At 69.1% G+C, this 13,612-nt stretch overlaps 3 protein-coding genes across 10 annotated transcripts in view; 2 read left to right on the forward strand and 1 right to left on the reverse strand.

Annotated features, from left to right (window-relative positions):
* The first annotated feature begins 244 nt into the window (after positions 1-244).
* On the forward strand, positions 245-6,991 carry MAN2B1 (mannosidase alpha class 2B member 1). Of its 2 annotated transcripts, XM_053933084.1 has the most exons (24): positions 247-376; positions 719-821; positions 1,135-1,308; positions 1,676-1,869; positions 2,120-2,252; positions 2,590-2,732; positions 3,001-3,117; positions 3,213-3,295; positions 3,384-3,504; positions 3,596-3,674; positions 3,754-3,863; positions 3,967-4,074; positions 4,163-4,279; positions 4,363-4,554; positions 4,710-4,807; positions 4,895-5,012; positions 5,098-5,216; positions 5,299-5,400; positions 5,482-5,569; positions 5,669-5,749; positions 5,822-6,037; positions 6,122-6,271; positions 6,621-6,723; positions 6,802-6,991. In XM_053933084.1, the coding sequence occupies exons 1-24, from the start codon at positions 296-298 to the stop codon at positions 6,927-6,929; spliced, it is 2,958 nt and encodes a 985-aa protein (XP_053789059.1). In that variant the 5' UTR covers positions 247-295; the 3' UTR covers positions 6,930-6,991. The 2 variants fall into 2 exon arrangements, with proteins under 2 accessions (XP_053789058.1, XP_053789059.1); XM_053933083.1 differs by having other exon boundaries at positions 245-376; positions 5,822-6,271.
* Positions 6,988-11,979, reverse strand: TRMT1 (tRNA methyltransferase 1). 7 transcript variants are annotated; one of them, XM_053933087.1, is made up of 17 exons: positions 11,719-11,979; positions 11,029-11,253; positions 10,738-10,793; positions 10,537-10,652; positions 10,227-10,414; positions 9,781-9,896; positions 9,596-9,708; positions 9,357-9,505; positions 9,191-9,274; positions 9,001-9,070; positions 8,783-8,917; positions 8,598-8,683; positions 8,084-8,192; positions 7,890-7,966; positions 7,681-7,800; positions 7,361-7,472; positions 6,988-7,069 (listed from the first exon to the last, which is right to left on the reverse strand). In XM_053933087.1, exons 1-17 carry the CDS (start codon positions 11,802-11,804, stop codon positions 7,004-7,006), a joined length of 1,908 nt encoding a protein of 635 aa, XP_053789062.1. In that variant the 5' UTR covers positions 11,805-11,979; the 3' UTR covers positions 6,988-7,003. The 7 variants fall into 7 exon arrangements, with proteins under 7 accessions (XP_053789062.1, XP_053789064.1, XP_053789066.1 ...); XM_053933089.1 differs by having other exon boundaries at positions 11,029-11,278; positions 11,677-11,786; XM_053933091.1 differs by having other exon boundaries at positions 11,677-11,753.
* Positions 11,980-12,035: 56 nt separating this feature from the next.
* Positions 12,036-13,612, forward strand: part of NACC1 (nucleus accumbens associated 1) — a 2,737-nt gene continuing 1,160 nt past the window's right edge. The window contains exons 1-2 of the mRNA XM_053933112.1: positions 12,036-12,131; positions 13,177-13,608. Coding sequence (XP_053789087.1) covers positions 13,196-13,608 — 413 coding nt within the window. The 5' untranslated portion in view covers positions 12,036-12,131; positions 13,177-13,195. The remainder of the gene's footprint in view (positions 12,132-13,176; positions 13,609-13,612) is intronic.

Here is a 13,612-nt window from a genome sequence, read left to right on the forward strand (position 1 = left end):
ACTGCCCATTGGCCGCTGGTCGTTTCCCGCCGTTGCAAACGCCCTCCGGAGAGCTGTCAATCACACCCGCTCCTCCTCCTCATTGGCTCTCTCCTGTTGTCGTTCCTGCCCCCCATCCCCGTGCAGTCTCCCTTACGCTCCACCCCTTAGGGCAGCAGCAGCGAATTAGAGCGTGGGTGGGGCGTGGCCGCAGCGACTTTTCCCGGCCACCCATTGGCTGCCGTATGCGGTGGGGGGGCGGGGCGGTGCGAGCCCGCGTGTCATGTGAGGGCGCGGTCACGTGAGCGCGGGTGTCATGGCTCTGCCCGGGGCGGCGGTGCCGCCGTTGCTGCTGCTCCTGCTCCTGAGCGGGGCGGCCGCGGGCTGCGGCTACCAGGTGGGATTGGGAGGCCTCGGACAGACGGACTGGGGGCACTGGGGTTGCCTGTGGACATTGGAGCAGGTGGCGGGGGGGGCTGGGTAACGGGAGCTGCCGTAGGCTGGGGACACCGGGAAGGGCTGAGGGGGCACCGGAGCGATCTGAGGAAACGGGAACTGGGAGGACTGGGGGCGCTGGGGTGAGCTGGGGACGCTGAGGAAACGGGAACTGGCGGTCATTGGTTTTGCAACCGCTTCCGGAGCTCAACGGCCACGCCGGGGAGGCGGCGGGGGGGATCCCGGTGGGGTTCCGGGGGCGCCGCGGGCCCAGCCTGGTCCGAGTCCCCCCTAAACCCCCCAGTCGTGTCCTCCGACCCGGCCGGACATGCTGAACGTCCACCTGGTGCCGCACTCGCACGACGACGTGGGGTGGCTCAAGACGGTGGACCAATACTACTATGGGGGTGCGTGGCGACACTGTGGACACCGGGGGGGAGGGGACGTCCCCAGGGCTGCTGTGCAGGTGGGGGTGGTGTCACCTGAGGGAGGGACAGGTGCGGGCGGGGGGGGTGGGGGTGACGTGGCAAGGGGACACTGAGTGACCCCGATGGCCCCTGTGGCTGCCCTTTGTCACGTGGCGCTTTGTGCGTGTCCCCGCTGTCCCCTCCGGGGGCCAGCACCCCCCAGATCCCCCCCCCGGGGATGTCCCCAGTCCCGAGTGTCCCCACAGCCTGGGCCGGGGTTTCGGGGTGACTCGGTGCCCCCCGTGCCCCCCAGTGCGGAACCGGGATCAGCACGCAGGGGTCCAGTACATCCTGGACTCGGTGGTGGCCCAGTTGGCCACCGACCCCTCACGGCGCTTCGTCTACGCCGAGGTGGCGTTCCTGGCACGCTGGTGGCAGCAGCAGGACCAGGCCACGCGCAGGCTGGTCAGGGAGCTGGTGCAGGAGGGTACGGGGCACTGGGAGGGGCATGGGGGGCACTGGGAGGGGCATGGGGGGTACTGGGAGGGACTGGGTGACACTGGGAGGGACTGGGTGACACTGGGAGGGATTGGGGGGCACTGAAATGGACATGGGAGACCCTGGGAGGGATCGGGTGACACTGGGAGGGACTGGGAAGGACATTGGGAGGGACTGGGGGCACTGAAATGGACATGGGTAACCATGTGGGGGGGTTCACTGGGACCCTGGGCTGGGGTCTGGGCTCTCTGTGACCCTGTGGGGCTCACCCCGATGGTGGGGGCAGGCGGTAGCCGAGCCTGGGGTGTCCCCTGAGGGGATTTTGGGGCTCTGTCCCCCCGCCTCCCCCCCCCCAGGCCGGCTGGAGCTGGTGGGGGGGGGCTGGTGCATGAGCGACGAGGCGGCAGCGCACTACGGGGGGGCCCTGGAGCAGCTGGCCCTGGGTCGGCGCTTCCTGCGCCGCCTCTTCGGGGCCTGCGGCACACCCCGCGTGGCCTGGCAGATCGACCCCTTCGGCCACGCCCGCGAGCTGGCTGCCACCTTCGCCCAGGTGGGGCAACCCCCGGAACACCGCCCTGTGCACCCCCTGAGCTTCACCTGCATCCCCAGAGTTTCCCTGGGAACCCCAAACCTCCCCGGAGCTTCCCGTGCATCCCCAAACCTTCCCTTGCGTACCCAGACAACCCTCGGGATCCCCAAACCTTCCCCTTGCACCCCAAAACCTTCCCTGGCGCTCCCAACCTTCTCAGCACCCCCAAACTCCCCTTTGGCATTCCCAACAACCCCCCTGTGCCCCCCAGATGGGCTACGATGGGCTCTTCGTGGGCCGTGTGGACCACCAGGACAAGTGGGCGCGGCTGCAGCGCCGGGAGCTGGAGCTGCTGTGGAGGGGCAGCACGAGCCTGCCCCCCCCCCGCACTGACATCTTCACTGGTGATCCCCCCCAGGACCCCCAAGCTGCCCCATCCCCCCGCAGTGACCCCCAAACTGCCCCCCGTCCCCTCCCCTCCTGTCCCCTGCCATCCCTTCCCAGGGCTTTGTCCTTTGTCCCCTCCCAGGACTGACCCCAGCCCCTCCCACTTGTCCCCATCCAGGTTATCCCAGTGTCCCCAGCCCCTCCCATCCCCATCCATGCCACCCCCAGTGTCCCCCACCCCTCCCTCCTGTCCCTATCGTGTCCCCTTCCCATTTCTCCCCCTTCACCCCATCCCAGCCGTGTTCCCTGTCCCCCCGGCCCTGGTGGCCGGGGAGGTGACACTGCTGTCCCCAGGGATCCTGCCCAACATGTACAACCCCCCTGCGGGGCTGTGCTGGGACCAGCTCTGCACCGACCCCCCCGTGGTGGACGGCGACGGCCCCGAGCGCAACGTGGACTCCGTGGTCACCTCCTTCCTGGAGGCGGCGGCCACCCAGGTCCTGACAGGGGGGCCAGGACCTCCGGGGGTGGGGGTTCCCAAAGGTCCCTGTCCCCCTGGGGTGGGGTCTCTGTGTGTCTCTGTCCCCTGGGATGGGATTCCCGGGTGTCCTTGGGTGTCCCTGTCCCCTGGGGTGGGGTTCCCAAAGGTCCTTGTCCCCCAGGATGGGATCCCCTGGTGTCCTAGGTTTCCCTGTCCCCTGGGATGGGGTCCCTGGCTGTCCCTGTGCCCCGGGCAGGGGTCCTGAGCCGTGTCCCCCTCCCCAGGCCCAGCAGTACCGCACCAACCACATCCTGATGACCATGGGCTCCGACTTCCACTATGAGAATGCCCACCTGTGGTTCAAGAACCTGGACAAGCTCATCGCTCATGCCAACGCCCGGGTGAGGGGCTGTCCCCAAGCCCCCCCAGTGTCCCCAAACCCCTCCTGGTGTCCCCAAACACCCTGGGCCGTCCATGACCCCCACTCTGTCCCCAGCAAGCCAACGGCAGCCGCGTCCATGCCCTGTACTCCACCCCCTCCTGTTACCTGCGGGAGCTGCACCGGGCCAACCTCACCTGGTGAGGGGTGGAGCCGAGGGACAGGGGAGGGGCCGAGGGGCAGGTGGGACGGATGGACAGACGGACAGACAGCTGGGGTATCCCCCAGGCCCCTGAAGACCGACGATTTCTTCCCCTACTCGGATGGGCCCCATCAGTTCTGGACTGGCTTCTTCAGCAGCCGCCCGGCCTTCAAGGGCTACGAGCGGCTCAGCAGCGGCTTCCTGCAGGTGGGGGGCACCTGGGCACCCCTCCAGGCCTTGGGGACCCCCCCTCTCGGGCAGCAGGGATCCCCCTCAGACACCGATTCTGCGCCCTCAGATCTGCAGCCAGCTGGAAGCCCTGGCAGGGCCCTCGGCACGGGTCGGTCCCTACGGCCCTGGGGACAGCTCCGTGCTCCGTGAGTACCTGGGGGGGACACCTGGAGGGGACCTGGGGAACCCCAAACCCCGCTGACACCCCCTTTTCCCCTCCCCAAGGTGAGGCCGTGGCTGTGGCCCAGCACCATGACGCTGTGGCCGGCACCGAGAGGCAGCACGTGGCCGACGACTACGCCCGGCAACTGGCCAAGGGCTGGGACAGCTGCCAGGTGAGCCCCACACCTTCCCGGGGTCCAGGTGGGCTTTGGGGGATAAGGGTGGGGCTGGGGGTGACCCAGCGACCCCCCCCCAAATTCTGGCCACTCCCGGCAGGTGCTGGTGGCCAACGCCCTGTCCCTTCTGGGGGGCACCAAGGAGCCCCTCGTGTTCTGCAACGCCCTCAACATCAGCGTGTGCCCCCTCAGCGAGACCACCCCTCACGTGAGCACTTGGTGGGGGGGCTTTCGGGGGTGCTCTGGGGGTCCCCAGGGACTGACATCCCTCTCTTCACCGTGTGACCCCTCCCCAGTTCACCGTGATCCTCTACAACCCCCTGGCCTGGGACATGACCTGGCCCGTGCGGCTGCCGGTCAGGGCCACCTCCTACGCCGTGACCGACCCTCAGGGCCAGCCCGTGGCTAGCCAGGTGAGCCTGGTCTCCCCTTGCCCACCTGTACCCACTAAACCCTCCTCTCCCATGACCCCTGACACCCCCTCACCCCCCCATAGGTGGTCCCGGTGTCCGGCGTGACCCGGCAGCTGCGGGGCGGTGCTGGGGGGGCCCCAGGGGAGCTCCTGTTCCAGGCCTGGGCCCCCCCCTTGGGGTTCAGCACCTTTCAGGTGAAGCAGCTGAGCCCGGGGGCCCCCTGGGACCCCCCCAGGTGGCCCTCAGGGGACCCAGAGCCACAGCTCGAGAACGAGGTAAGGGGACATCGGGGAGGGACGTGGATCTGGGGGGGGTGGCTGGGCAGTGGGGGGTGAGTCCCAGCTCCCAGTTAAACCAGTTGGGGGGTGACTGGGTGGCCTGGGGAGGGGTGGGGGAGTGACCTACCTATGTTCCCCCCCACCGCCCCCAGCACCTGCGGGTCCGGTTTGACCCCGTCACGGGGCACCTGCTGGAGATCCAGAACCTGGCCAAGGGCTTCTCACTGCCTGTCTTCCAGAGCTTTTACTGGTGAGTCTGGGGATACCCTCGGTGGGTTTTTGGGGGGGGGGGGGTCCCCAGCTGGGGGATCCCCCTGAGCTCCCCTGGCCCCCCCAGGTACAACGCCAGCGCCGGGGACGGGCTGAGCCCCCAGGCCTCGGGCGCTTACATCTTCCGGCCCAACGCCTCTGCGCCCATCCCTGTGGCCAAACGCGCGGCCACGCGCCTGCTCAAGGTGGGCGGGGGTCCCGGGTGTGTCCCCCCTGGGATTTGGGGGTGGGGGTCTGTAGATGTCGCTGAGTGTCGCTGTGTACCTCCAGACGGCGCTGGTGCAGGAGCTGCACCAGAACTTCTCGGCGTGGTGCTCGCAGGTGCTGCGGCTGCGCCCGGGGCAGCCCTACCTGGAGCTGGAGTGGACTGTGGGGCCCATACCCGTGGCGTGAGTCTGGGCAGGGGTCTCGGGACCCCCCAGACCTCCCCTGGGGACCCCCTGGTGGTGACACCCCTGTCCCTCTCCCCAGGGACGGGCTGGGCAAGGAGGTCATCAGCCGCTTCGAGACCCCGCTGCGCACGGCCGGGCGCTTCTACACCGACTCCAACGGGCGCCAGGTGCTGGAGCGCAGGTGAGGGGGCTCAGGTGACCCCCGGGACCCCCCCCCCAGGGGCTCCATGGGACCCCAGTGACCCCCCCCGGGCCCCCCCAGGCGTGACTACCGGCCCACCTGGAACCTGAGCCAGAGCGAGCCCGTGGCAGGGAATTATTACCCTGTGAACACACGGATCTTCATCAAGGTACTGGGGCTGGGCTGGACACACCTGGACACAGCTGGGGCTGGGCAGGGCACACCTTGGCCCCGCCCCACCCTCCTCACACCTGTCCCACCTGGGCAGGACGAGAAGGTGCAGCTGACGGTGCTGACAGATCGTTCCCAGGGAGGCAGCAGCATCATGGATGGGTCCCTGGAGCTCATGGTGAGCCGGGGACACCCTGGGGGGGGACCCCGAGGGAGGGGACGCCTGTGACATCACCTGCGTCCCCTCCAGGTGCACCGGCGGCTCCTGAACGATGACAACCGGGGGCTGGGGGAGCCGCTGGACGAGCCCGGGGCCGATGGGCGGGGCCTGGTGGTGCGGGGCCGGCACCTGGTGCTGCTGGACACGGCAGCGGCCGCGGCCGACCAGCACCGGCCACGGGCACAGGAGATGGTGACATCACCATCCGTGGTGCTGGCACCCGGCCCAGGGCCTCACCTGCGCCAGGTGAGCGGGGAGGGGCCGCAGGGTGATCTGTGCCAGGTGAGCGGGGCGCGCTCTCCCGGCTCACCTGCCCGTCCCTCCGCACAGTTCTCGGCACTGCGGCGGGCGCTGCCCCCTGGCCTGCACCTGCTGACGGTGGAGCCACGTGGCCCCGGGGCCGTCCTGCTGCGCCTCGAGCACCTGTTCGAGCGTGGCGAGAGCCACAATGGCTCCCGGCCCCTCAGCGTGGACCTGACGGTCAGCATGGGGGTCCTGACTGGCAACAGGGGTCTGGGGGGCACTGCCGGGGAGGGGGGGTGAGGCTTTGGGATTACTTGTGACAGGTGAGGTGTTCTGGGGTTACCTGTGCCAGGTGAGAGGGGAGGGGTTGTGGAGTCACCTGTGCCAGGTGACCCTTCTGGGGGTCCTGAGGCTGCTCTAGGGGGTCTGGGACGGCTCCCAGGGTGCCCCTCCCTCGCTCAGCCTCCTGCAGCCCCTGGGGTGGGGTTGGGGAGGGTCTGGGGGGTCTCTGACAGTCCCCCCCAGCCTGGGCTGGTATTTGGGGTGGCTCTGGGGGGGGTCTCTGACAGCTCCCCACCACCCCCAGACCCTTTTCTCGGCCTTCACCATCACCTCAGTGCAGGAGATGGCCCTTGGGGGGGACATCCCCCTGCACAGCGTGTCCCGCCTGCTCTGGAACACAGCCACAGGTACCGGGGGCTGCGGGGGTCCTGGGGAGGCTCTCAGCCCTCAGCCCCCTGCTCACAGCCCTCCTTACCCCCCCCCAGGCACCCCCAAACCCCGGCCGCTGGCCCAGCTGGACCCACAGTGCGTGAGGCTGGAGCCAATGGAGATCCGCACCTTCCTGGCCTCCGTGCGCTACGAGGGGCCCAGGGAGGGGCTGGGGGGGTCCTGAGCCCCCCCCCCCCCCCCTCCCCCCCCCAGAAAAAAAGTCCATTAAAGCCACCCCCAAGTTTGGTCAGACATCCTTTAATGGGGGGCAGCTGAGGTGGGCTCGTGGGAGTAGCAGCACTGCTCACCTTGGGGACAGGTGCCCTGTGGGGGAGGGACAATAAGGGGGGGGTTGGAACCTGCCCCAAACCCCCCCCCCCTGCATTCACAGACTACCCGCCGTTCTTATTCCTGGACATCCCCCCAAATTCCCAGGCAGCCCCTCTTTATTCCCAACCCCCCTCATTTTATTTCCCCAAAGCCTTTCTCCCTTTATTTCCTGCCTCCCTGCTCATTCCTGGACCCGCCCCCCATTCCCACACTCCCCGTGCATATTTTAGGGATCCCCTTTTTACTTTGGGGACACCCCCCCATACTTTGGGGCCCCCTCTCCACCTCTTTGAAGCGTTTGCAGGGGAATTGTTTCAGCCTGGCCCCGTCTGGCTGCTGCGTCCGCTTGTTCTGCAGCCGCTCCCGCTTCTCCTGCAGGGAGGGGGCAGTGCCCCCCCTGGAAAGGCCGGGAATGAGCTGGGGACCACCCCCCAAAAAGGGGAGAGGGCGAGGGGCACCTCCCCCAAAAAGGATAGAGCAAGGGGTTCATCCCTTCCCCTTTTTTGGGTCTATGCCCCACCCCGAGTGAAAAAAGGGGGGAATGTCCCCCTTGAGAAGGGTGGGGGGCACCTGGATCCCCAAAGCAGCCCCCCCCCAGGCCTCACCCAGGCTTGGCCCTGGCCTTGGGACCCCAAAAAGCCTCAGGGTTCTCTGGGAATCGCTTCAAGCCGCGCTTCCGGGAGCTGGGGTTGGCGTCCTCGTGCAGGGCAAAGGAAGCCTGGAGCCTGGGATGGGGGTAAAGGGGAGGGGGGCGGACAGGTGGTTTGGGGTGTCTGGGGTCCCCCCAAACCCCACCCCACGCCAGAGGTCCTACGTGGGCTCCACCGAGAGGATCCGGGCGGCCGGGCTGGAGTCTGGGAGCCGCTCCCGCTTCACCGGGTGGAGCTTGGCCTGGGAAAGAGCGGGGAAAATTGGGAAAAAGCAGGGTAAAAGTGGGAAAGGGGAGGTGGGAAAAGGGGGTTCAGCACCCCCTGAGCGTGGGGAGGGGCCCCCGAGCCCCCTCCTCACCCAGCAGCGCATGATGTCCCACAGCACAGCCGGCGGCGCGTCCGTCTTGACGGCATTGCGGCAGGCGTGGGACAGCGAGACCCGGAACCCCGCGTGCAGCAGGGCCGACCTGGGGCGACACAGGGGTTTGTGGGGGCCAGGACGGGGTTTGGGATTCCCTGAGGGGGTTTAGGGGGTCTCCAAAGGGATTGGGGGTCCCCAAGGGGGTTTGGGGGGTCCTTGAGGCATTTGGGGGGGGGTCTCTGGGGGAATTTGAGGGTCCCTGAGGGGGTTCGGGGGACCCAGGGCAGGGTGTGCAGTTCCCTGAAGGGGTCTGGGTGTCCCTGAGGGGGTTTAGGTGGTCTCTAAAAGGATCTGGGGGTCCCCAAGACAGTTTAGGGGGTCCCTAAAGGGATTTGGGGGTCCCTGAGGTGGTGTGAGGGGGGTCCCTAAAGGGGTTTGGGGGTCTCTGAAGGCATCTAGGTAGTCCCTAAAGGGGTTTGGGCAAACCCCAAGGTGGTTTGGGGGTCCCCACCTGAGCTGCAGCAGGGAGGGCGTGTTGCTGCGGATGGTGCTGCTCAGCCCGTCCAGGGTGTAGTACAGGGGGACATCGCTCAGCTCCTGCCCCACAAGCAGCCCCACGGTCACGGTCAGCCCCACAACTAGGGTGTCCCCACAGCTGGGGTGTCCCCCCCAGACCCGGGCTGTCCCCCGTGTCACCTCGGCGATGACGCTCAGCATCCCCCGCATGCGCGGCTCCGTCGAGAATCGCCCGGGGCTTCGCTCCAGCGCCGCCAGCACCCCCTCCACGAACGTGGGGTCGTGCAGGGGCTCTGCCCACACCGGGCCCCCCACCTTTAGAAGGGGGGAAAAAAGGGGGTTCAGGGCCTCATTTGGGTGTGCTGAGGTGTGTGGGGGGTGGGGGGGGTTGCATGCACCTGGTGGCGCTGCTGGCAGAACTCGCAGGTGGGACCCACGGGCGGCCCCGTGGCTGCGCTGTACTTGAAGCTGGAGGAGGGGGAGACGTGGTCACTGGCCCCCCCCACAAAAGGATCGTGGGGACCCCCCAAGGGTCTCGAGGAACCCCAAAATCGCTCGGGGTCAGGGAGAGGAGGGGGGAGGCCGTACCCGCTGCCGTGGCTCGTGGCCCTGCCCAGGTGCTGCAGGTGGTGTGTACCACACCCCATGCAGTGGAACACCAGCGCCTGCTTGCTGTGGGGAAAACGGGGTCAGGGCGGCTCTGGGGGGGGGCACAGAGACCCCCCCAAAACCCACCGGGGGGACCCCTCCTCACCTGGCCGAGGCCTTGACCTTGGCCTGGCCCGTGAAGACCCTGACGAAGACGCGCACGTAGAAGTCGGCGCTGACCGACAGCAGCGGCACCACGAAGCGCTGGTAACAGTTGGCACGGAGGTCGAGGCTGTGCAGGACGATCCGCAGGGCCTGGCGGGGGACAGAGAGGACAGGGGGACGTGGGACATCCCCTGGAGTACCCCCCCGGGGACAGGGGACCCCCCCCCCCCCAGCACTGACCATCTCGTGGCAGAACTTGCCCTTGAGGGACACGGCGCCGTATTTGCTGTAGCAGGTCTCGGCGCTGTTGCCGGCCATCACCGCCATGTCCGTGCACGTCACGCACAGCAGCCCTGGCAAATCGGGGTTCAGGGGGGCCTGGGGAGGGTTTGGGGGGGTCCCCAAGAGCCCCCCCCAAGACTCACCCCCCTCGCTCACGGCCTGCACGGCCGCGTCCAGGAAAGGCGTGGGGCTCCCGTAGGGGTCCAGGTCGATGACGTCGAACGGTTCCCGCTGAGCTTTGCTTTGGTACATCAACATCCTGGGGGGGACACGGGGGGTCCCCACAGCCCCGCCGGACCCTCAGTACCCCTTTGGGGTCCCCCCAGGACACCCCCAGCCTTGGTGACCGCCTCAGTGTGGTCCCAGCTTGGGGGGGGGGGGGCAGTCCCTGACGCCGCTTGGGGATATTGGGATCGGTTCCTGGGGGCAAAAGGGTCGTGGGGACCCCCCAAACTCCCCCAGAGACCCCAGACCGGGGCAGGAGGTGTTGGGGTGCCCATGGGGACACTGGGGACACCTCCCAGCACAGCCCCAAAGCTCTGGGCAGCACTGGGGGCTCAGGCCTGTTCCCAGCGGGATTTGGGCTCACCTGGCATCGGCCAGCCGGGGCGTGACCAGCCCCCCGACGCCGTTACGTGCCACGTTGCGGGCCATCAGCTCGGTTGCCCGCAGGGAGCAGTCGCTGGCCACCACGGCCCCGAGCCCTGGCACCTCCAGGGCAAAGCGCACGGAGCGCAGCCCCGAGGCCGCCAGCGCCTCCAGCACCCGCAGCCCACCCTGGGGGGTCACGGGGGGGGGTGGGTCAGGGACCCCCCACAACCCCCCCGGGGGCACGGGGGGGGGGGGGGTCAGGGGGTGCCCGGGACCCCCCCACCAAAACCCCCAGACCCCTCCCCCACCTCGCAGGCCTCTCCCGGCCGCGCTGTCCGTGGGGTCTCGGGGGCTGTCGGGGGGTCCCCGGCCTCGGGGGGGCTTTGGGGGCTCCCCCCCAGCTCCTCCTCGCCTGGAAGGACCACTGGAAAAGAGGGGGGGGGGGGTGAAGGAACCCCGAAAAGGGGGTCTGGGGGGGGGGATGGGGAGCCCCCCCAAAGGCGCCGTACCCCGAATTCCTTTGGGGCGCAGCTGGAGCCGAGCGAATTCTGTCAGGACGGCGCAGCTGGGGGGGACAGGGGGGGTCAGGGATCCCCGGGGGGGGGGGTGACACCCCAAAACCCCTCCAGGGCAGCCCAGAACCCCAAAACCCCCCAGGATCACCCCCAAAAACCCCCAAGACCATCCCAGAACCCCTAAAACGCCCCCAGGATCACCTCAGGACCCCCCCCAGCCCCCCCCGGACCCTCCCCAGAGCCCCCCAAGCCCCCCCAGGACCCTCCCCAGCCCCCCCGGCTCACGTGAGGTCGCGGTTGAAGCCCTGCACGGGGTTGTAGAACACCTCGTTGGCGCTGGGGAAGACGATGGTGGCCCGACCCTCGGTGATCAGCGTCTCGCCGCTACCGGGGGGGGCCCCCTCGCTCTGGGGGGGTCCCGCCGAGCCCTCCGGGGTCGCCACCGAGCCCGGCGGGGTCGCCAAGCCGTTGGGGGAAGCGCCGTCCATGGTAGGGGGCACCGGGGGGCGTCTGCAGAGGGTCCTGAGTGCGGCGGCTGTCGCGGGGGGGGGGGGGGGGGTCACGGGAGGGGTACGGCAGCACCGGAGCGGTTTTGGGGGGAAAACGGCGGAATTTGGGCTCGGCCCCGGAGGGCGGGAAAAGGGGAGGAGACCCCCTCCCCCCGGAAAAGGGGAGGAAGAGGCGGGGAACGGGATGGGAGGAAGGACACGGAACCCCGTGAGAAGGGGGGGAGCTGCCCCCCGAAACGGGACCGGGGGTCGCACCGCGTCCTGTCGCCCCTTCCCCAGCACGTGGCGCGGGGCAAGGCCGCGGGGCTAAAGCCCTCCCCCTGCGGGTGCCGTCCCGGTGTGTTTCCCCGCGTCCTCCGGTCCTCTCCCTGTCCCCCCCTGTCCCCGATTTGTCCCCTCCTTGTCCCTCCCCTCCCCCGCTCACCCGCACGCGCCGCCCCGCGCATTCCCCCGCGCCGCCCCTCACATGGGCGCCGCCATGTTGCGCCCGTCACGTGACGCCGGCGGCCGCGCAGGGTCGTAAAACCTCCACCCGCCGCTCGTAAACGCCATCCCGCGCGGGTGCCTGCGGCAGCGCAGGGAGGAACCGATCCTGCCAGACCCGGCCCTCGAGGCGCGGTGGGTCAGGACCCCACGCGTTTCCCACGCGTTTTCCGCGCCTTGCCCGCGCGTTTTCCGCGTCCCCGCCCCTCAAACTTCGAGCGGGCAGCGGGAGAGCGGGGTGGATGATTCGGCGCTCGGCTGGTCGCGCAGGCGCGGGCGGCGCGCTCGGCGCTCGGCTGGTCGCACCTGCCGCACAATGAATGGCCGCTAAGCGCGGCGGCACCGGGAGCGGCTCCGGGAGCGGCCGCGGCCCCAGCGCAGCGCCCCCGGCCCCCGGTAAGGCGGGGACTCCCCGGCCCCGCCCCAAACCCGCCCCCCGGCCCCCCTGCACCGGCTCCGGCGCCGCTTCCTTCCCCCACCGGGCCCGGTGAACCTCCCCCCCACCCCGTTCCCCCGGGCCTGCGGCGCCTCCCGCCCCCCCCCCCCCCGCGCTGGGGATTCCCCGGTTCTCCCGGGATGCCGCCGCCTCTGCTCTCGCTAACAGGAGGGCTGCTGTGTCCGTGCCCCCCCCCCCCCCGCGAGGATTGGGGTCCCCCTGCTGCGGATCCCCCCGGGCTGGGGGTTTAAGGACCCCCCCCAAAAAAATTTGGGGCCCCCCGTTGTGAGCTCGGAGGGTTCGGGGGTCTTGTCCCCTCCTCTGCTGGAGGCTGGGGGTCTCCTCTGTACCCAGCCCAGGGAGTGGGGTCCCTTTTGGTGACCCCCCTTACACCGTATTTTGTGGTCTCTCTGCTCCTCTCCTTCCCCCAGCTGGGGGATTCACCGTCCGTCTCCCCCCCCCCAGAATTTGGGGCTCCCCGGACTGGGGGATCCCTCCCCATTTCCCCTCTGAGGCCTGGAAGGGTCTCCCCATGCCGCCCCAGGTCAGGCTTGGGGGGTCTCCTTTCTCCCCCAAATTGGGGGCGTCTTCCCCCAAAACCCTGCGGCCCCCTTGGCCTTCCCCCCCCGGGAGTCCCAGGCCCGCCCCCCCCCCAAGGGCTGGGGACCCCTCAGAGCCCCCCTGGGTGGGCAGGGACCCCCTCCCTCCCCTGGGGGAGGTTCTGGGAGGGGTTAAGGAGGAGGACTTGGGGTGACCCCGGGTTGGGGGCTTTGTTTGACCCCTGTCCTTCTTCTGTCCCCCCGTGTCCCTGCCCTGTCCCTCTGTCCCTGCCCCGTTCCTGCTGTTCCTGTTCCTTCGCGTCTCCCTGATTCCTTGTGTCCATCTCATTCCTTGTCCCCATTCCTTGTCCCCTGTCCCCACGTGTCCCCCACATCCTATGCCCCTGTCCCCACACCTCAATGTCCCCCATCCTCATCCCCCAACGCCCCCCCACTGTCCCCGCAGCCCCCGCCCGGCCGCCGCCATGGCGCAGACACTGCAGATGGAGATCCCCAATTTCGGCAACAGCATCCTGGAGTGCCTGAACGAGCAGCGCCTGCAAGGGCTCTTCTGCGACGTCTCTGTGGTGGTCAAGGGCCACGCCTTCAAAGCCCACCGGGCCGTGCTGGCTGCCAGCAGCTCCTACTTCCGAGACCTTTTCCACAGCTCCAAGAGCGCCGTGGTGGAGCTGCCGGCGGCCGTGCAGCCCCAGTCCTTCCAGCAGATCCTCAGCTTCTGCTACACCGGCCGCCTCAGCATGAACGTGGGCGACCAGTTCCTGCTCATGTACACGGCCGGCTTCCTGCAGATCCAGGAGATCATGGAGAAGGGCACCGAGTTCTTCCTCAAGGTCAGCTCGCCCAGCTGCGACTCGCAGGGCCTGCACGGCGACGACACGCCG

The sequence above is a fragment of the Vidua chalybeata genome (genome assembly GCF_026979565.1).
Source record: "Vidua chalybeata isolate OUT-0048 chromosome 33 unlocalized genomic scaffold, bVidCha1 merged haplotype SUPER_33_unloc_2, whole genome shotgun sequence".
Classification (NCBI taxonomy): Eukaryota; Metazoa; Chordata; class Aves; order Passeriformes; family Viduidae; genus Vidua; species Vidua chalybeata.